Source organism: Mchenga conophoros, linkage group LG12 (genome assembly GCF_057382185.1).
Source record: "Mchenga conophoros isolate Kocher_MC1m ecotype Shallow Benthic linkage group LG12, M_conophoros_male_GT1.1, whole genome shotgun sequence".
NCBI lineage: Eukaryota > Metazoa > Chordata > Actinopteri > Cichliformes > Cichlidae > Mchenga > Mchenga conophoros.
Window position 1 is genome coordinate 12,434,083 of NC_140537.1, and position 20,576 is coordinate 12,454,658.

At 40.6% G+C, this 20,576-nt stretch overlaps 1 protein-coding gene across 3 annotated transcripts in view; it reads right to left on the reverse strand.

Annotated features, from left to right (window-relative positions):
- The window catches only part of adgrd1 (adhesion G protein-coupled receptor D1), a 41,793-nt gene extending 22,020 nt beyond the window's left edge, over window positions 1-19,773 (reverse strand). The window contains exons 1-14 of one of the 3 annotated variants that reach the window (XM_085293753.1): window positions 19,350-19,773; window positions 19,204-19,240; window positions 18,741-18,857; window positions 18,177-18,272; window positions 17,674-17,796; window positions 17,394-17,570; window positions 15,100-15,360; window positions 13,652-13,719; window positions 12,178-12,318; window positions 12,005-12,055; window positions 11,404-11,530; window positions 10,990-11,097; window positions 8,756-8,831; window positions 7,004-7,145 (exon numbers count right to left, since the gene is read on the reverse strand). In XM_085293753.1, the coding sequence (XP_085149879.1) occupies window positions 7,004-7,145; window positions 8,756-8,831; window positions 10,990-11,097; window positions 11,404-11,530; window positions 12,005-12,055; window positions 12,178-12,318; window positions 13,652-13,719; window positions 15,100-15,360; window positions 17,394-17,570; window positions 17,674-17,796; window positions 18,177-18,272; window positions 18,741-18,857; window positions 19,204-19,240; window positions 19,350-19,424 (1,599 nt within the window). In that variant the 5' untranslated portion in view covers window positions 19,425-19,773. The remainder of the gene's footprint in view (window positions 1-7,003; window positions 7,146-8,755; window positions 8,832-10,989; window positions 11,098-11,403; window positions 11,531-12,004; window positions 12,056-12,177; window positions 12,319-13,651; window positions 13,720-15,099; window positions 15,361-17,393; window positions 17,571-17,673; window positions 17,797-18,176; window positions 18,273-18,740; window positions 18,858-19,203; window positions 19,241-19,349) is intronic. The other 2 variants (XM_085293756.1, XM_085293755.1) reach the window with 2 other exon arrangements.
- Between the last annotated feature and the right edge of the window lie 803 nt (window positions 19,774-20,576).

Consider the following 20,576-nt stretch of genomic DNA (forward strand, 5'->3'; position numbering starts at 1 on the left):
GCCTGCTAGATCGATAGCCGCATCGGGAATGGCGCTGTCCAGCCAGGTTTCAGTGAAAATCATGCACGAACAGTTATTAAAAGTCCGTCGAGTGGCGATCTGCAGTCGTATTTCATCCAGTTTGTAACGGATTGAACGGGAGTTGGAGAGGAATATGATCGGGAGTGGTGGTTTAAACGGACTAGTCTTTAGCCGTGCCCACAGGCCTCCCCGCTTGCCCCTCATCTGCCTCCGCTCGCAACGTCTCCTCCTGCGGCTTGCTGTTCACGGGATTATAAGGCACATTAAGCGAAACAAAGCAGTCAGATAAATTAAACTTTATTAAACTCATTCTTCTTGCTTCCTCCACTTCTGTACCATTGATTTATTAATGAATGAATTCTGATCTATTCCCATGTTGCTGCAGTATATTAATGACTAACCTTGTATTGTGGATGGATTATCTCAGTTGTTCTCCTGACTGAAGTTTGGTCTGTTTACAGCCAACCCATGCGATTGCGTTTGTCTCTAACTATCAGGAACTTTAACGTTAACTTTTATAAGTGGAAAAGTGTTAGTGTTCGTCCTCCAGCTTCACTGTTTATGTTATGCTAACATAGCTGTGTCGCTAGCGATCAGGTAGCACATCATTATATACCAGCTAGCCCAACTTCAGTAAGCCTACAAACGTCACTGCTGTTTAGTTTCCTGTCTTCATTTATGTTGGAAGTGATAGCAGAGCTGTACGTTTGAATTTTTCCAGAAATTTCTGTCAGAACATCATGCTTAGGTAACTAGCGAAACTAGCGAGCTAACTTCCGCTAGCTTCCTGCTAACTTCTGACTCCGTTAAATGTAATAAATTTTGTTTTCGTGGATGCCTGGAAGTTAAACTTCATAGTTTCACCTGGTTAAGCAGCAATGCTGATCGTTTTATTAAAGATGAAAGAATTGAGACAGTTTTTAACTCTCAGTGATGCTGCAGTGTTCGTTTGACCTGAAGATTACGGAGTTTAGGAACCAGATTACTCCCAGATTTAAGAGCATCTTAGTCCGACATATACGACAATAACGATGGCCGCTTGCATGTTCTGCAAAAAAATGTGCTTTGTCGTGGATCTGACGGACAAACACCAAACCAGTTCCACATCACTGAAGTTGCACCATTTTTACAAACCAATTCTGGTTCATCTGTTTCACTCAACAATCAGCGATGTGCGTATGAAAACAAAGGCACTGCGCATGCGCATTTTACTCATATTCTATCGCGATATTTCATTTTCCTATCGTTGCCTAAGATTATACCGGTATTACCGTGAACGGTATAATATGGCCCAGCCCTAACTGATAGTGCTCTCCAAAATTATTGAGCTTCCTGTGTGCACGATCAACTGTAGAGGTGGGTAGATTGCTCCAAATCAACAGTATCAATGCTGATATTGGTATTGCATCGATGCTAGCATGAGAGGATCAATACTTTGTTTAGCCCACTGACTGTATGTACATGGTATGGTATCGATACCAAAAAATCTGCTATATTGTGCAGGAATATCCCTCATTACAAAGATCCCAGTCTTAGTTTAGGTCTTAGTTTTCCTGACACTGCATGACTAACATTACTGCCTGCAGCAGGGGAGGGAGAATATTTCAGCCATTTATTAAACTGAAGAGCTTGTTTGAGGGAAATAAATTCACTTTGACTTTCCAAAGACTAACTTATTCCATAAAAGCAGCTTTTTTTGTTTTGTCTTTATCTTGGCGAGATTTTTTTAAAAATCTACAGCTATAAATCTGTTCTGCACATTCACAATCTTGAATTGCTATTTCATCGTTTTGCCATGAGTTTAAAAGAGCGGACATAAAACTGCTTCTACTAGGCAATGAAATTCTTTTTGAACATTACTTCACAAGTACCAAATCCTTTTTTTTTTCATCATTCTTTTAAGAAAACTCCCTGTGTCTGTGGGCACAGATGGGGGGCTTGCTTAAAAAAAGAGATCTGCTTTTTATCACGTAGCGAGAGGTGGTGGTCGCGAAGTTGGAGTGGTGACAGAAAGGGGGCGCTAAATGGGAGGAGCTGTCTATTGCAGTGGGAATTGCAATAGCCAGACCTCCATCTGTGATTGATCAGTGAGTTGGATCACAGGTCTTGTGTTTGTGTGCGCAAGTGTACGGGTGGGTGTGGGTGGCTGGGAAATCTGGAGAGAGAGGGAGAGAGAGAGAGAAAAACAGAGTGATAGGTTTTGCCCATAAGGTTCAAACTGGGCGTGTGCTGGAGTTATAAAAAGACTGGCTATTGTGGCAGAAAGGTCTGATCAGGATCAGCATGGCTTGGCGTGATTAAACGAATAAGAGCGTGGGTATCAGTGTGTGTTGAATAACCTTTGCGTGTTTATTTTCAATGGTACTGAACAATTAGCCCATTATTTTCCACACTAACAAGCCTTGACATGTTTTCATGCACAAGTAAGCATTTTTCCTTCTTCTCTCCTGACCTTATTACAAGAATTACTTCCTGCTGAACTCTCACTTTCTTTGTTATAAAAATAAATCAAAAAGTTAGCCTCTCAGAGGTTGTATGGCTACCTGGTAAATATTTGAGGTCCTTAAGAGTAGAAGCATAACACACTCACTGGACACTTTAATAGGTACACCTCTCAGGTACTAGGTTGGACCCCCTTTTGCTTTCAAAAATGCTGTAATGCTTTCTGGATCAGTTCCGTCAAGAAGCTTGAAACATTCCTCAGAGATTTCGGGCCACAATGACGCGACAACATCACATAAATTCAGATTTGTCACCTGCATGTCCAAGATGAGAATCACCACATCCCTAAGATGTTATATTGGACTGATATGCAGTGATCCCCGGCAGCATGGTGGCACGGTGGTTAGCACTGTTGCCGCACAGCAAGAAGGTCCTGAGTTCAATTCCAACATCAGGCCGGGGTCTTTCTGTGTGGAGTTTGCATGTTCTCATGTGATCTGAGTTTTGTGACATGGCGGACTATCCTGCTGGAAGCAGCCATCAGAAGAGGCGTACAGTGTGCTCAGCAACAGTGTTTAAACAATAGGTGGTACTGTGGGGTTGAAAGTGTGCCAAGAAAACCATTAGACCACCAGCAGCAGCCTGACCCACTGATAAAAGACAGGATGGATTCATACTTTCATTTATGCAGCATTCTGAGTCTGAATGTTGGAGCAAAAATCTAGATTTATTGGACCAGGCAATGTGTTGCCAACAAGAGATGCTCTTCTGCACATACTGGTTGTAACAAGAGGTTGTTGGAATTATTACTGCCTTCCAATCAGATCTGCATAGCTTTGCTTTTCAGACTATTATCTATAAACCCTAGAAATGGTTGTGCAGGAAAATCCCAACAAATCAGCAGTTTCTGAAATATTCAGACTAGCTTGTCTGGCACCAACAACCACACCACAGTCAAAGCCACATAAAATACCCCTCTTTGCAATTTTGATACTCAGTTTTCAAGTTTTCAGCATGCTGTCTTCACCATGTCTACATGCCCAAATGAACTGAGTTGCTGCCATCTGACTGGCTGATTAGGTATTTGTATTATTAAGCAGTTGAACAGATGTGCAAAGTTACTAAAGTTGTGAGTTTATAACCTACTTTTGCATAAGGCTACTGACAGAAGTCACTGTCACACATATACATTTAAACTTGTGCACCCAAATCTTTCCTTAAGTCATTAAAGATGTATGCTGTGTACAGTCATTCCAATTGGGAAAAACAACAGTTCAAAGAAGTCATTAAAAGCTAAACATCAGCATAAAAATCATTCAAGTGAATTGAGAGACTAGCAGCAAAATACTGCCGTGCCATTCCACTCATGACTCTGGATCTTCTTATAAACCTTCTCAGCTAACACACTTCTTTATATGCCTCTAAAGTCAGGCACCCTTGTCAAAATCATTTATTTAATCCTCATAGTTTTAATTCTATAAATAGACCTCACACATGAAGTCAATCTTTCCATTTGTTCACTTCATACCATCAGTGTGATGCTTTCATGCCAGTAGAGGATAAAAAGAAGGTCCCAGCCTCTTTTTTAAAATGTATATATTAATGTTTAACTACAGACCTCAGTGCTTCACACCGTTTTTTTCCTCTTCGCCGCCTTCACCCCTCTCAAAGTAAACCAGAGTCAGACAGCCGTAATAAATCACCAAAAGAGCCAGGGTCCAATCACCACCGCAGCTCAAAGGCGTGAGAAAGCCTGTGGGCCTTTGATGATAACACCTAGTCAGGTTATCAAACCAGCTCCATGCCACAAAGCGTGGTTGCAGAAGTGATTGAGTCTCTGAGCTCAGAGCATCAGTCAAGGATGCAAGGTCACTCAGATGGCAACCACATGATTTAGACCTTGACTTGAGTGAGTAGTACCTGCTATAACAAAGGTTTATTTACAGGCTGGTGACTCCATCACTCCATGATATCATATGTTTTAGCATTCCAAGTGTCAGACAGAGAAAATGGATGAGACTTTGTGTCTGAGCCAGGATAGTAGTTGACTGTACAGTACCAGAGACGAAACACAGAGCTTGTCGTAGCCACGACAGCACGAAAAGACGGATGAGGGAGCTGACATATTTCTGTGCTAGACACATTCAGCACTCCCACTGGGCTTTAATGAAGTCACTGTGCACTTACCTATTCTCAGGGGGTAAACAGAGAGGTCAGCCGCAAATCACTTACTCCAGCCCAGTGAACCGGTGCCATGAGCAGACATGTTTGAGGTTTAGTACAGACAGTAAAGACCAACATAAACTATGATGGGTAATGTCTGCCACATACTGTGTCAGCAGCCCACCCTGCCTTCAAGCTAGGGAGGTGATAAGTATCGACACCTTGCCAAAACTAGTAAAACAACCAAAATAGTTTCTTTTTGACTAAATCCAACAACAGGTCTGTGCAGTTTTAGCAAAAACAACCTGTTCTGGATGCGACCAGAGCCAAAAGTTCTGCATGCCAAATTACGATGTGGCTCCTCGTAATAAATCACAGCCTGAGCTATGTGCAACAGAAATGCGCTGGCTCGGTGCGTTCCAATCAGCATGCATTACTAATAAGTATAACAGCCTATTTGTAATGGGATAGAGAGGAAAGAATGCATGTAACCTGATTTATCCTTACATCAGTGGTAAGGGCAATCCAACTAAAATAGAAACACCTTAAAACAGAAACAGAGCAGAGAACTGCTGAGCATCTCCAGCACTACCATAACAAAGGAAATTTTAACTCCTCTCCCATGGTGTCCGCTAAAACAAACAGAGCAATCATTGCCACAGAAACCAGGCCAGATAATTACAGCATAAACATTTATTTCACCAGGGAAGATGAAGGCAAACAAAGCAATATTACCATGGTTTCATAAAGCTGCATGAGTTTCTTTTTTGCTTTTATGAGTGGGGAGGGGGGGTTGATTCACTTCTACAGAAAGTCGATCATTCATGCAGGACTTGTAAAAGAAACAGAAATACATTGCAGTGTGCTTAAGTCAACCGCCTCATTAATGCCATTGCATGATAATCTAACAGCTTATCAACACAACTAATTAAGATAAAACAAATACAAGATTGTGAAGTTTGCCACCACATTTATGAGTTTACAGGAACACAAGCTAATGCAATCCGGTTGTTCAGTGATGACGCGACGAATCCTACTTCCGGGTCTAAAGTAGTCTGCGTTTAATATGGCTTTTGTGTTGTTAACATGTTTAATGTCATGTATTTTCTTCTATTTGATCTCAAAAAGCTCCTAAAACAGTCAGTGATCCCTGTTGACCTCCCTCGGCTTTTATTACCGCTAATCATTTATTGAAGCTCAGTTTTTAAAACCTTAGGAAGTAACTACAGCACAGCCCATGCAGCAGTATATGAATGACTAACCTCGTATTGTGGATGGATTATCTCAGTTGTTCTCCTGGCTGAAGTTTGGTCCTTTTACAGCATCCTGCCATGCGATTACATTTGTTCCTGACCACCGAGAACACTCACGATAACTTTTATCGAGTGGAAAAAAAGTTAGCTTGTTTATATTATGCTAACATAGCTGTGTCGCTAGCGGTCACGTAGCACATCATTATATACCAGCTAGCCCAACTTCAGTAACCCTACAAACGTCACTGCTGTTTAGTTTTCTGTCTTCATTTATGCTGGAAGTGATAACAGAGCTGTACGTTTTAATTTGTTTCCAAAACCCCGCAGTCAGGACATGCTATATTGTATTTAGATAGAAGCTAGCGAGCTAACTTCCTGCTAACTTCTAACTCCGTTAAATGTCATAAATTCCGTTTTCATGGATGCCTGGATGTTAAACTCAATTGTTACACCTGGTAGAGCAGAACGCTGATCATTTTATTAAAGATGAAAGACTTTAGACAGTTTTTCAACTCTCAGTAATGCCATAGTGATCGTTTGATATATGGAGCTGCAGCGGAGTTTAGACCCAGACACGGCTAGTGACGTCAGACTGAACAACCGGATAGACACTGGTCAATTAATTTCCAGTTTTGACTGAATTTCCCATGGAAAGCTGGCACTGTCCCTGCCATAAAGTACCAAAGAAAAATATGTTGTTCATAAAATAAAGTTATTGTTCCTTTTAAAGTGCCCTAAGCTTGCAGCTCAAATGCCCATAATCAGCTCGCTTTCTAGAAGCCAAATGCTCCGCAAGGGAAATGCTAGGCAGCCTAATGAAAACCAAACCAGGCTTCGCTCTTTGTGCTGGTAAATGCCCAGCTGCGCAAACCTCAGTCAGTCAGTGATGGACAGCCATCGTCTTACATAAGCATATACCAAAAATAGAGCCGACAGTTTTCATGTGAAGAGAGCCGACCGCTATCGAAACCATAGGCAGAGCTCTCCCCTCTGATAACATCCCACACCCAACAATTGAGACAAGCAGAAACTCTCTTAGTTTTCCCAGTATTACTCACCAAGATGGAAAAAAAAGATAAATGAGTCAGAGAGGAAGAAATGTGACATGCAAATTACAGTCTTACCAAAACATGGGTGAGCACAATCTTTATGAGTGGCGCTCCAGAAAGGTTGACCGACAGGGCTGGCAGAGGCTCCACTTTCAAAGAAATCAGACAGCTTGCTACATGGATTTTGTGATCCTTGTAATCAGCTGCTTCATTAATCCTAAGAGATAAAAAGGGGAGAATTGGCTTAGATAATCTAAAAAAGAAACTGAAGCAGAAAGCCAGACAAACATACAAAAGAAAGAGACGGAAAGAAATGGCAGACATACAGTGGGGGGAGATTTATTTGATCCCCTGCAGATCCCAACTCTTTGTAAGTTTGCTCACTTACGAAGAAATGAAACATCTCCAATTTTATAGTAACTTCAATTTAATGGAGAAAGCAAGAATATATACCAAAATATAGAAAAAAAAGACATTGAATCATTGAGTGAAATAAGTATTTGATCCACAGGCGAAACATGACTTAGCACTTGTTGGAGAAACTCTTGTTGGCAAGCACAGCAGTAAGATGCTTCTTGTAGGTGGTCACCGGGCTTGCACACATCTCGGGAGGGATTTTGTTCCACTCCTCTCTACAGAAACTTTCTAAATCCTTTAGGTTTCTTGGCTATCGTTTGCTAACTTGAAGCTTCAGCTCCTCTACAAATTTTCTATAGGACTTAAGCCTGAAGGCCGTCTACGCAGTTGACTTTTATATGCTTCTTCTTTAGCTACTCCTTTGAGTAGCTAGTTAGCAGTATGTTTGGAGTCATTGTTATGCTGGAAGACCCATCCATGACCCATTCTCAGTGTTCTGGCTGATTTTACATTACATGGCCTCATCCATTACCTAATGTTTCCTCCTCCGTGCATGACTGTGGGCACACAACAAGTCTAAGCAAGAATTGTGGCTGGGTTGTAGGGGATCGAATAGTTATTTCAGGAAATGACAAGCAAATCAATTTATAACCTTTATATAATGCGTTTCTGTTTTCTGGATATTTGGTTAAGCTTATCTGTCTCTTCATTAAAAGAGGATTGCATAAAAATGTTCATTTCTTGGTAAGTGAGCAAACTTACAAATTCATCAGTGGATCAAAGTTGATAGTTGGTTAAAAGGAGAAGTACTCCAGATCTCTTGCTTCACAATAGCATCTATCACCACTGTTATCTGCAACTGGCATTCCCACATACGTGTTAAACACAGGACCAGAGCATTGACATTTAGATGAGACTTTAACCATCTGTCTGTTTAATGAATCACACTTAGTGCCAGAATTATTCCATGACAAGTTTTTCAAGATGATCATGTGACCCCAATTTGACATTGCGGTCACACAAACATCGTCTCCCTCTTACGATACAAAGGGAGGCCTAGCAGCCTCCAAATGTACTGCCATAAACATTTCTGACTTAATTTAGATGGATGCAAAAGTGGGGAACAACAAGATGCTTAATCACCGTTATGTCAAACTGAGTTAAAAGCTGGAACAAGCTGATCCAGTGTTGGAACAGTAAGTGAAAGAGCTAATAGCAGGGTGTATCAGAGCTCAGTGGTGTGATGAGAGATAGGAGAGAAAAAAACAGATAAGGCCTTGGCCTGGGGCATCAGCTGTTCTGCAATTCAGGAAGCAGGGGCGCCTTTGGTGCCAGCTTACCCATTTCCCACACAGGAAGTACAAAGACAGTGTCCCTGACTTTGCGCTTTTGTTCTTGTTGCTGTTTATTATTAGTTAGACCTTTCAAGATTTTACTTTTCACGTTTGGTAGCATGCTGTGTCATCTTACCTGGTCTTCACAGGGCTGATCTCTTTGTAGTAGCTGTGCATGTTGTGATAATAAAGGCCAACAATGGTGGTTTGAGCTGAGGAGAAGAAGACAACACGCGCAGACTGAATGTGAAAGAAATGAGCTGAGGGCCGGGAATGTAAAGCAGTGCTGCTAAAACACTCACAAAGAAGGCAAGTTAATTAACATTGGCTTGCTACAGTGTGGTGGCACCGGTGGGCTAATGGGACAGTCCTATACTCGCACCGGGGTGAAAAGCAAGACTGCCGCAAACCCATGTGGATGTTGGAAAGCTTGTGAAATGTCTAAATGACTTCACCAGGAGAGCTGGGGGTCTGCTCCCCCACCCCTGACTTGACCTATCGTTCAGCTCGGTCCCACCTTAATACTTTAAGATAAACAATGAAATTGGAGGAAATGCTTAATGGCCCTGTTCCTCCTTTCAAAGGCCTTTCACTTGGGAACTGCTCTAGAACAACAAAAGCAGATGTCAAACAATATGGATACGCAACAGAAAACTGTTAATAAATATATAATCCATCCAGTGTTGGGGAATACATGTACCGGCGTTACGTATTTAAAATACAAAATATGAGTAACGGTATTCCGTTACAGTTACTGCTTAAATAGGTGATAATTGGAAATACAGTTACTTTGTTAAAATCAATGGATTACACGGTGGTCTTTTTCTGTTTCATATGTTAGGCTATCTCCTCTCTATCTCCTCTCTAATTTTGGTAATTTCACGCCAGTGGAAACCCAAACAAAAAACGCAATAAGAGGCTCTGACCGGAAATCTGACTGCGCAATGCAAACTCTGTTTGTCAGCAACCAAGCTGCTCTCATCTTCAAAAGACTCCAACCTAAAGAAACATCTGGGAGTAAGTTCTTTTTTAAAAACTAAGGTTAGCCTACTGCAGCTATCTTGTTTTAGTTGTAGTAGCTACCTGGGTTATGTGCCACTTCAGTATCTGCGATGTACCATTGCTGTGTGATGTATTACTATTACTGAAAGCTGCATTACAACCTGCTAGCTGCAAATAATCGTGTGCAGTTTTGAAAGCAGACAAAAAGAAAACATATTACTGATACAGAAAGAGTTTTCTATGCGAGATCACTGCAAAAAGTGCAGCCTTACCTAAAGTCCACCCTAATGTTACTCATTTTATATTAAGATTTAAAAATCTAGCTGGTATTGTTTTCAGAACTGCATGTGATCGTTTGCAGCTAGCAGGTTGTTAATGCTATCCATCAAGTCTACAGTCTGCGCTCTATGAACTCAGGTAACGCTAGCTAACAATGTTAGCTCGGCGGCAAGTAGCCTTCAGTAATAGTAATAATTCACACAGCATCAGAATACGTTACTCACATCAAGTTAAGAATATGCTTCAAACTACATTTTGGGCCATGTATTCTGTAATCTGTAGTGGAATACATATATATATTACAACAGAATGCATCCCAGTGAGCCTCAGCAGAGACTGGGCCAGTACACTTGTACAACTCTCCTACAGAAGAGCGAGAGAACAAGAAAAAACAAAACGCAAAATATGCAGCATTTTCTGTTCTTAATTAGAATATAAAATCTGTCCTTGGAGCACTATGGGCAGCCAGGTATTCAGAGTTAATTTGTTCCTGGCTCTAATGTGTTAAGCAATAACATGTATTCCACTTCTGATAATAGCCCTTTAACTAATTATTAAGAGTTCGTTCTGTATGGCAACTCAGTGCATGCGAGAGCCAGGTGGAGCCAAGGGAATCTGACCTAAACACAAAGTCAAACAAACAGAGTTTTAATGCCCACTGTAATTACTGCTCTCCCTTGCACCACTACGTGGATCCATTCCTTTTAACGGTGGAGGAAAGTGGAGAAAAAGTGCGCTCTCTCTCATTCTTTCTGTTCTGAATAAAAGGGTAACTGCCAACATTAAAGTCATAGCTGGGTTTCTACAGTACACCATAAAGCCACACAAAAGCTCTCATGGCACTCCTGTCCTTAACTGTATGCCATGTTAGTAGTCCTAAATCTTACGATAATAAATTACCGTCCGGTAACAAGAGTCTCCCAGCTGGACAATTTTCTCTTGGCAGAATCAGTGCACGGCTAATGTGAGGTATTCACACTCAAACCCAGCTACTGGTCTGTCTATGCAAAGAATCCTCCGAAAGTTTCTCCTTGCACGTCGATGAGCACCTGTCAGTGAACATGCAGAGGCTGTAGTGCTAGTACTTACACTCCATTGCGAACGCCTCTCCAGGCACAGAGATGTAGCTCTTGCCTTCTGTGGGGAAGCGGTAATGTGACAGCTCAAAATTCTGTGGGAGTTTCATCAGAGAGTAATCTGTGGAGGTCAGAGGTTAAGAAAAGGGAGAACTGTTGAGAAAAACAAAGTGACAAGCAAGTAACAAGACCGATTTGCTTTGTCGGGGGGGAATCACAAACATCAAACAACCCCTTGGGAGAGAGACAGTAATAAAAAATGAGGAAAAAACTCAGGAGAGGAAAAGTGGAGAAGCTTAACTTGTGCTTCTCTGAACAAATGTTGGCCTGACGTGATTACAAAACTAATGATGTCAACTTGAGGCTTGGAGTCCGCAAAAGCTACAAACAATGACTTACTTTATGGAGAACCTGACACTTTACTGACCTGCAACAAAAGATGTTCCATCCAGGGAGATGAGAGAGTTCGGGCTGTCCTCCAGGTTAGTCACTACATGTTCCATCACTCTGTCCACTGTCTTGACCAGTCCGCTGACCACAGGGGTGGACTGCTGCTAGAGAACAATGACCCAACGAGAAAAAGTTGACAACTGATTCACTGTTTCTGATTTTGTTGTTTGTCACGGAGAGTACTGCTCACAGTATAAAAACAGGTGATAGTGTCACCGTCTAGAGTTACACTGTAAACCTGACAAAAAACCTGACAAAAACTTGATAATTCGGTTGGCTCAAACTCACTCACTACACTGTATCTACTGTCCAAGTTTGATGTGAACATCTGTTTCAGCTTGCTCTTACAAAAACAAGCAAGGTTGTTCTGAACACCCAGTGTACTGAAACCGCTCTCTTGTGTTTGTGATTTGGCCATAACAATTGCACAGTGGAGGAACCAAAAATCTTTATAGTCAGTTACGCAGTTTTAAACATCCAGATATCCTCGGTGTGTTACATTAACGTATTCGCCACATTGCATACGTTACATTTCGTCATGTTTGGATACTGCACAACTACAGAGTGAACCCATTTACCTCTGTCAGTCCAGGAAAAGACAGCACTTCTTCCACACTTTTGAGCAAACCCTGGGTGGAAGAAAATGAACATCATAGAATTGTTGCATCATATGCGCATGGGTGGGTATTGTATCTGTGTGTATGAATTGGTTTTGCAACAGCAACATGTGTTTTGGACTGTGTTTCAAGACCTGTGTGAGGTTGTTCGCAGTATCACGAGAAATGGTTCCATTGGGCAGCGTCTTCAGGAAACTCTGCACTGGCAAGAAGTCTGTGGGTCGGAGCTCCTCCTGGAGACTGCTGATGACAGGGGGACTCATATCAGTGGCTCTCTGGGGAGACAGCACATCGGGCATCAAATGAAGTTTACTGCCAGGAGCAGCGAGTTCCAGTATACACAGGATGTTTAGTGACTGATAGCTTGAATTTAGAGAAAACTCTTTGGACCAGAGTTTCGGCATTGGTCTTTTTCAGATTAGTGCCCAACAAGGAGTGCGCTGTAGTGTGCACTGTTGACTGACTCTGCCTACCATCTTCTATTTCTTTAGTTGTTTCCTACAAACAAAGCCTTTCGATAAAAAGGTTGCTTCTATTCACATGTGTTATCTATTTGCTTTTTTCCATTTGTCTTTAAAAGAAAAAAAATGCCTCAACAGGAAATAAACTCTTTGTGTGCATTCAACTAAAAGTCCTTCATTGTTACTTCTTTATTGACTTTCATATGTGTTTTGGCTCAAAGACGCTCTGGTAATAGTTTCCAATGATGTTGAGGTACAGAGATGGGGTTTCATCACCCACACATTGTAAGAGTACTATATTTTTAACATCCAATAAATTAATCCTAATCTATACCAAAACTGAGAAATTACCGTTGTACAGTATTTGTCAATCTTTTCTTTTCAGCCATTCTGTTGTACATTTGCTGCTGTGCTTGTAATCCTGTTGCACGATCCATTTCGGGTAAAGCTTCTGTCGAACAGTTAGCCTCAAATTTGACTCTAGAACACTTTGGTATACAGAGAAGTTCATGGTCAACTAAAAAAATTGCAAGGCACTCCGGTCCTTTGGCTGCAAAACAAGCACAAATCATCACCCCTCCAACACTGTGTTTGCCAATTGGTATGAGGTGTTTGTGCTGATATGCTTTGGTTTTTGCCAAACGTCTCGCTGGGCATTTTGCCCAAACAACTCCACTTTTATCTTATCTATCTAAAGGATACTGTTCCAGAAGTCTTATGATTAGTTTGCAGCTTTGCAAACCAAAGACAAGCCGCCATGATTTTTTTTTCTTTTTCTTTTTTAAGAGAAGAGGCTTTCTCCTGGCAGTCCTTCCAAAAAGACATACAGCATTTTTCTAATTGTGTTATCATGAACTTTAACATTTAGCATGCTAACTGAAGCCCATGGATTTGTAGCTCTTGGGGTTTCAAACTGTGAGTAGCTAACAAATGTAGTTTGCTAACAAGGAGCTAAAATTACCTTCTGTACAGCTAACAAGATACTGAGTGCTCAGTCATTCTCTGTTACAAAAATAATCTAATTTGTTTAATGATATAAAACCAATTTTTTAGGGCTTTAGTTTTCACTGGTGTTCTGTGGCGAGACCCTCCTCTACTGTCCCCTCTACTATGCTTTTATTGTTCAAAGAAACCCTGAGACACTTACGGCCATTGGCGTAGTTGAGATCACTTCCTTGGAGATTCTAGGTGTTGTTTTAGAAACCATGTCCCAAGCTAGAAAAGACAATACAAAGGGTTGAAACAGGACACGGTATAGCTTAGCATCACTCCTCTCTTTAATCATGGTTTAGTCTAGCCTTGCCTTTTTGTGACTTTTTTTTAGGTCCTTTGTTGAATGCAGCTGGGTCAGGCTGCAGTAGTGTGGCTGGATTTTATCACCTTCAAGCTTACAGTGTGAGTGTAATGCCCGGTCATGAGAGGAGGTATTTTACAGCCTCCGCAAAAGTGGGATACTCCACCACATAATAGTCTGCCACTAATTTCTGTACCGGGCTCAAACACATTTTATATATTTGCTGTCATTTAATAAAAACAGCTCTAAGCCACTACCAGAAAAACACCATATATGGATGTACATTAGACATATTAGTCAGCTCTTCTTTAGTTCAATACAGCATTTTATATGCATGTTCTGCAGAGGTAAAAATATTTCTCTGTAACCACAACAGTCAGGCTCTTCTTGTCGGGTAATAAAGAAATCAAGACTCTCTGGCTTTATCGTGACCACAAAATAATTCTCTGTAGCAGTCTTTATATATCAACACCATACACAAGAGGAGTTCAACTTTACTGATCGGTAAGACTTATCTGCAACCAAAAATGCTTTAACCGCTCAGCTAAAAAGGTACATTTCATTAAGTGTCGAATATTTTTCAGATTAAAATGAAATTTTCTAATATCTTATATTAGAAAATATAATCATAACTATATACTGTAATATAGTTATTATTAATCTCTTGCTCTCTTCCACAGAAAGTCTATCCTGTCTTCCTCCCCTCATCCCCAGCTGATTCTGCTAGAGGTTTCTTCCCGTTAAAAGGGAGGTTTTCCTTCCCAATGTTGCCAAAGCTCATTGTTGTGGTTTTCTCTGTTTTCATATTGTAAGTTTTTACCTTACAATATAAAGCGCCACAAAGCAGAATGTTCATTTTTTTCTACATTCTCATAAATGCCATTTTGTGTCCTTTTATGGCTCTCTACTGAACAAAAACAGAAAAGCTTCTGGGTGTTTTGTCCTAGCGTGTTGTAACTTGTCACATTATATTAAAATGATTGGCCCCTGCATCTCAACTCAGGTCTTTGCACTCTTATAAATACTTATAAGGCAAAACTATGGAAGCCATGGCACTTGAAGGTCATGAAAATGGTTTCTGCAAGAAGAGCCATTTGACAGTGAGGCAGGCTATATTTGCATGGTTTGATGTGCTTCTGTTAAGCATGAATTCTGTGGATGGAATGTAGCATGGATAAAGACGGAAATTGCTTTTTAACCCATGATTTCCTCAGAGAAAAGCCAAAAGGGAGGAAGCATTTTAATAAATCAGCATCTTCAAAAATGTCAGGAGGTTTTTTTTAATAGTAGACAGGTCCTACCTATAGTTGCATTGTAGTAGAGTGAGATGTTCTCAGGTGAAAGGGCCCTTTCCCAGATGACGAATTCATCAAAGGCTCCTGTTACATAGTGACTATATCCCTTATTGTTGGCAGTTCCAATGACGAGGTCAGGGTAGGGGTCTCCATAGGTTTCCTCTGAGATGCTTCCGTTTTTGTTCTCAGCAGTTAGGGTCGCATTGATGTAGACCTTCAGGCCATCTTTCTTAGTCCATGTAAAGAGGATGTGGGTCCAGTATGGCCCTAATAACGTAAACATAAAATGAAAGAAACGCTCAATTGTTGAAGAATTGAATCCACCCCTCCCTGAGTCTGATTCTGCCAGAACTTTCTTCCTGTTTAAAGGAAGTTTTTTCTTTCCCATTGTTGCCAAGTGCTTGCTCACAGGGGGTTACCTGATTGTTGGGATTTCTTTATAATGTTTTAGGTATTGTAGCTTTTCATGTGTGAATACGTTTAGCGGGAAAATACACTGAGTGTGTGGTGTTGCAAATGTTTTCAGTCATTGGTCGCCTTTTTAAAGCGACTGATATTGCAGACACCATGTTTCATGCTTGGTTTAACCCAGAAAGTAAACGATGACGTGTTCTCAATGCACAGTAGCTTTCATCAAATGAAACTCACACTGATATTTGCTGGTTCTAGCTTTTTAAATTTAATATTTGTTTTTTAAATTGTGTCTTTTTGCCCGTCTCCCTCCCCTCATCCCAAACCAGTCACAGCAGATAGCTGTCCCTCATTGCACCTGGTTCTGCTCAAGCTTTCTTCCTGTTAAAAGGGAGTTTTTCCATTCCCGCTGTCACCAGGTGCTTTGCAAATTTGAACTCATGGATGCATCGGAGAGCAGCCAGGGATCGACCCGCAAGCCTTCCAGATTGTAGGTGACCTGTTCTACTACCCGAGAATATAAAAACAATATTGGCTTGAACTGAATAGAATTTGTGTGTGTCTTAAACACAAGTTCCTAGCCGTGCTAACAGCTATGTGAGGCTGAACATAGATACATGGCTTTTGTGAGATAGCCTATTAAGTTCAGAAAGATGCTGGGTTAGTTTAGCAAGAATAGTTAGAATAGCAAGAACACGACACAATTTTACATTTTGACCAGCTGATGGCGCTGTCTTAAGTGAAGAACCAAAACTCAACTAACATTAAGCGCCTTGAGGGGACTGTTGTTGTGATTTGGCACTTTATAAATAAAGCAGAACTGAATTGAATTAACTCTGTCAACTAAAATGTTTGATTTTTCCATTAATTAATCGAGCTTAATCTTTTGACTGATTTAGTAATTTATTACTCCTTCAGTTCCAGATGCTAGATTTTATGGTTTGCACAAACCAAAAACTCCAGCCAATATTTACAATGAATTGTGCATCACAAGAACAGAGAAATTAATAAACAATAGAGAAGTCCCAAAAGACAATGCCTTCCCCGTCACACATGCCAGACAGCCAAAACCACCAAAACACATGTCATTTGTGGTTGCAATATAAGCAGTACTGGATGTACCAAAGACCAAGCTCAGCTTGCAAGTCTCTCATTCACTTCTAAATGTACATTTTTATATTATTAACTTTCACCTTACAATCACACACTGGGTCACACAGGCCCTCGAGTCTTACTCATTCACCCACAAAAACCTTTTCTCCCAAATCAGAAGAAAGAGAAGTGACATATTTTGACATTATGTCCCCAAGGCTCAACATGTCATTGTATGAGAACCAGATGACGTTTGGATCTTTATAACCGAACACTAGCATCAAAATTGAGTTACGACCAAGACCTTGAGCAACTGCAGGAAAAACAAGGATGACACAAGTCATTTGAGAAGAGAATAGCGATTGGTAAAAGTTTCACGTAATGTTGAATCTCACATGGTTTATTTCATTTTGTCAACTGTTTACAGTATCAGCCCATCTCATGAAAAAAAAGAAAAGAAAGTAATTTCATTTTCAGAAATTAATTCAAAATATTGGTCACACTCTGACTTTTATTGTGTTTCATATCTCATCTAACTTGACACCAAAACTAAACACCGAACATTATTTTGCACATGTTGTCTGCCATCTCCAAAAAATTGTATGTTTAGTGCTACAGCAAAAGATTTGAGAAATCTACCCCCATCTTTGTCAAATCAACTGTCCGTAGTTACATCTGGTCTCAGTTAACAAAGTCATGAATGCAATTATATAACCATTAGTTTATGGTGTGTTCAAGACCAAAATAGATTCCTTGTGGGAAATGTAACTATGTGAAAGGAAATGTATTAAGCGTACCTGGAACGTCGATGTTGGCCCGCCATCTGTGCTTGTTGCTACGAGTGTAAAACTCCACATATCCTCCTAAAGGGTTTGTGTAGACTGAGAAGCCATTGGAGATAACTTTTCCTCCAGAAGCGACAGCAAAGCGGGAGGCTGACTCGTGGTTTTTCCAAAAAAAGGAGAAGGTAATGCCTAGGGGATGATGAAAACCCAGCAGCCGTCAGTACAGGAACTGAACAGTTTTACAAGCTAAACGATAACTTGTTCAATTATAGATTAAGTGCAGTGCACTCACCCTCAGGACCACATAAATTAGGGTCACTAATGCACGTGTTCTGGTAGTTTCCAAAGTGAAGAAAGGTGCCACCGTTATCTCCATTCAGAAAGATGCCCTTGTTGACCATTCCTTCAACAATGTCTGGGAAAAGCACAATTTAGAGGAAAAATTTCATTTAAAAACAGGAAGGTGTTGTAACCGTTTAAGTGACTTTATAGTCATCTAACCACACGCTGTTTTGCATGATGAGCATAAAGATTTTGCAGCTTTACTTGCATCTCATGTCAGAAGCCAGTCAATAAGTCTCCTACTTGACTTCAGGTTTATTTAATGTTAAAGAACAATCCCTTATCATCAACATACCAAGAAGTCCTCATTTCAGTCTGCAAGAACCGAAGACTGAATGGGGAGAAAAGTGTGGAGGGCTCAGCTCAACCGTGTGGCAATACAGAGGGAACAACAGAAGGCAGTGGGTGATGCACAAATGATTTTCAGTGAGAGGAAAAGTGATGGATCCTCACCTAGTATTGCAGAAATGTTAGTGTAGGCAGAGTCATTGTACACATAGGAAGAATTATGGGAAGAAGGGAGCACAGTGTGGTTGTGGATTCTGATAGCTGGACAAAAACAACAGAGACAAAAAAAAAGTGATTCACACCAATACGGACAAAAAAACAGAGGACAGAACAGTGAAAGGAAAGCAATGGGAGGGACGTGATGCACAGGTATGAGACAGAGTGATGGTGACCAGCGTGCGAGGTGGCAGTGGTCAAAGAAAACTCAGTGTGACTTCACACATCATGCCCAAGTCTATACCCGATCCCTCTTTAACTTTAATCTTTCACTGAATGAGGAATCTACAACACTGCTGCAAATGATATTTAATTAAAAATTAGGGAAATGTCATCTCCAAACTATAGATTTTTGTAAACGATGTACTGCAGCATTTTTAAATCCTATTTTTTTTTAATTGACTGTAATTTCACTCATAAATCTGGCATTAAAATTAAAATCATATAGCTTTGGCTGGAAGATGGGTGGTAAAAATACATTTAAATCGAACAGGTGTTTTCATATTCACATACTTATGTTGCTTCCGTTAATATAACCTGATCTGTTTCCATTATGATCCCACAGTTCATGGATTCCTTCCACTGCATCCAGCGGCCAGTAATGCGAGGCCGTGTCCAATACCTCCAGGCCTGGATGGACAAGTCAAGCATAAACAGGCATCCAGAAAGGGCTTTTCATCCAATCAAGCACTGCCTCATTAATCAGAATTTATTTTCCCAGAACTACATTTTGGGTTTGGGGTGGATTAAAAAGACAGTGATGATAATAATGATGCAAACAACTGGAAAAAAGTTGTTTATGAAGCAGACTATTTTGATTAAGCAGAAGAAGTAAACAAAGCAATAACATCCTCTGGCATGGAAATTAGCAGATGGTAAAACAGGATCTTACAAATTATTTCTTTCTTTCTTTTTTCATTTTTAATCTAGCAACTGGAAACACAGGAAAATTGTCAGTCCAGAAATTTCTTACTACCTGGATGCTTCTGAGCTTGCGCCACTTGAGCATAAACCTGTTAAGAAATTAAAAATAACTTATAAAGTCTGCAGTGCACAGTTCGTTCTGCTACATGGGAGGAATTGCTAGGCATTTTCATCATGATGTGCCTTTTTTAAGTTTACCTTAATAAAGGAGACAAAAGCTGTAAAAATGCGAATCCGCAAACAAAATGCCATAGTCTCTGCAAAATATAACATTAAATCTCTGAAACAACTTAATTCCACGGGTGAAGATGAATCCAATAAGCACCGCTCATTGTACCAATAGAATAAAAATAAAACTTCGGATCAGTCCATTTGTCCAAGGTTAGAAATACCCAAAGAAAATAAATAGAAGCACTGACTCAATAAAGCATTCAATTTAGAGTTGTGGCATGAGGCCGAAAAACTTCAGAAGTTGTCCTTTCATGATAAAAACTGAAGCCCAACTCCAGAAAATTGTAATCCTTAATATTTATCCGAAAATTTAAAAAGCCGTTTTCTTAGAATTTCTCTGCCTGCATCTGGGAGCCTCAAGGAGTACAGGAGCTCCGCTGAGCTGTGCTGGGCTGCTGCTGGACTGAACGTGGGAATTGCAAAACGTGAAGTCATTTTCTTTGGATCTTCTAAGAAGGGGCGGTAAAGTTTATGCGTAAAAGGCGTTACTTGTGCGTAATTGGAGATTGCACGGGGAGTGAGATCAGGGTGTGCACCGTGTGATCCACAGATGCACATCTGAGTTTGTATTCAAAATATTTGTAAATAGCATACGATTTTAAAGACGTTTCGAGCAAGCTTCTTCCGACAACTGGTGGAGAGTCGCGTTGTCTAGCTTTTTTCTTTCTTTTCAAGCTCTGAAGACTACAATAACCTGGATGACTGAGTAGCTACACAAACAGCATGCAAAACCTTTCTAGGAATAATAGGAATACGCTGAGTGCTATCTGCGAAGTTGCACAGATATGCCTAGATATGTGGGAAAGGAGCAGAAACCCCTTTTAAAAACAAATTGAGTTACAGTTAAACAACACACACACACACACACACACACACACACACACACACACACACACTAAAGTATGAAAGTTCTGTAAATAAGATCAGTATTAAAGAAGAACTCAAAGCACTCCAAGTGGAAACATAAAACAAGACCTATGTTGTTGTCAGATGAGAAGTGGGCCCTTGTTTGACTTTTGGCTCGGTAATTTCGGTTTGTGAAATGCGTAATGAGAGTTGGGCATTTAGAGTTTGGATGACATCCACATATGGGGAAGTCATCAGGAGTCCCGTCGAAGGCTCCAAAAGTCGATTTACGCGGGTAAACAGCGCCACTGTGTGGCCAGGTGAATAATAGCTTAGCGGCCATCCAGC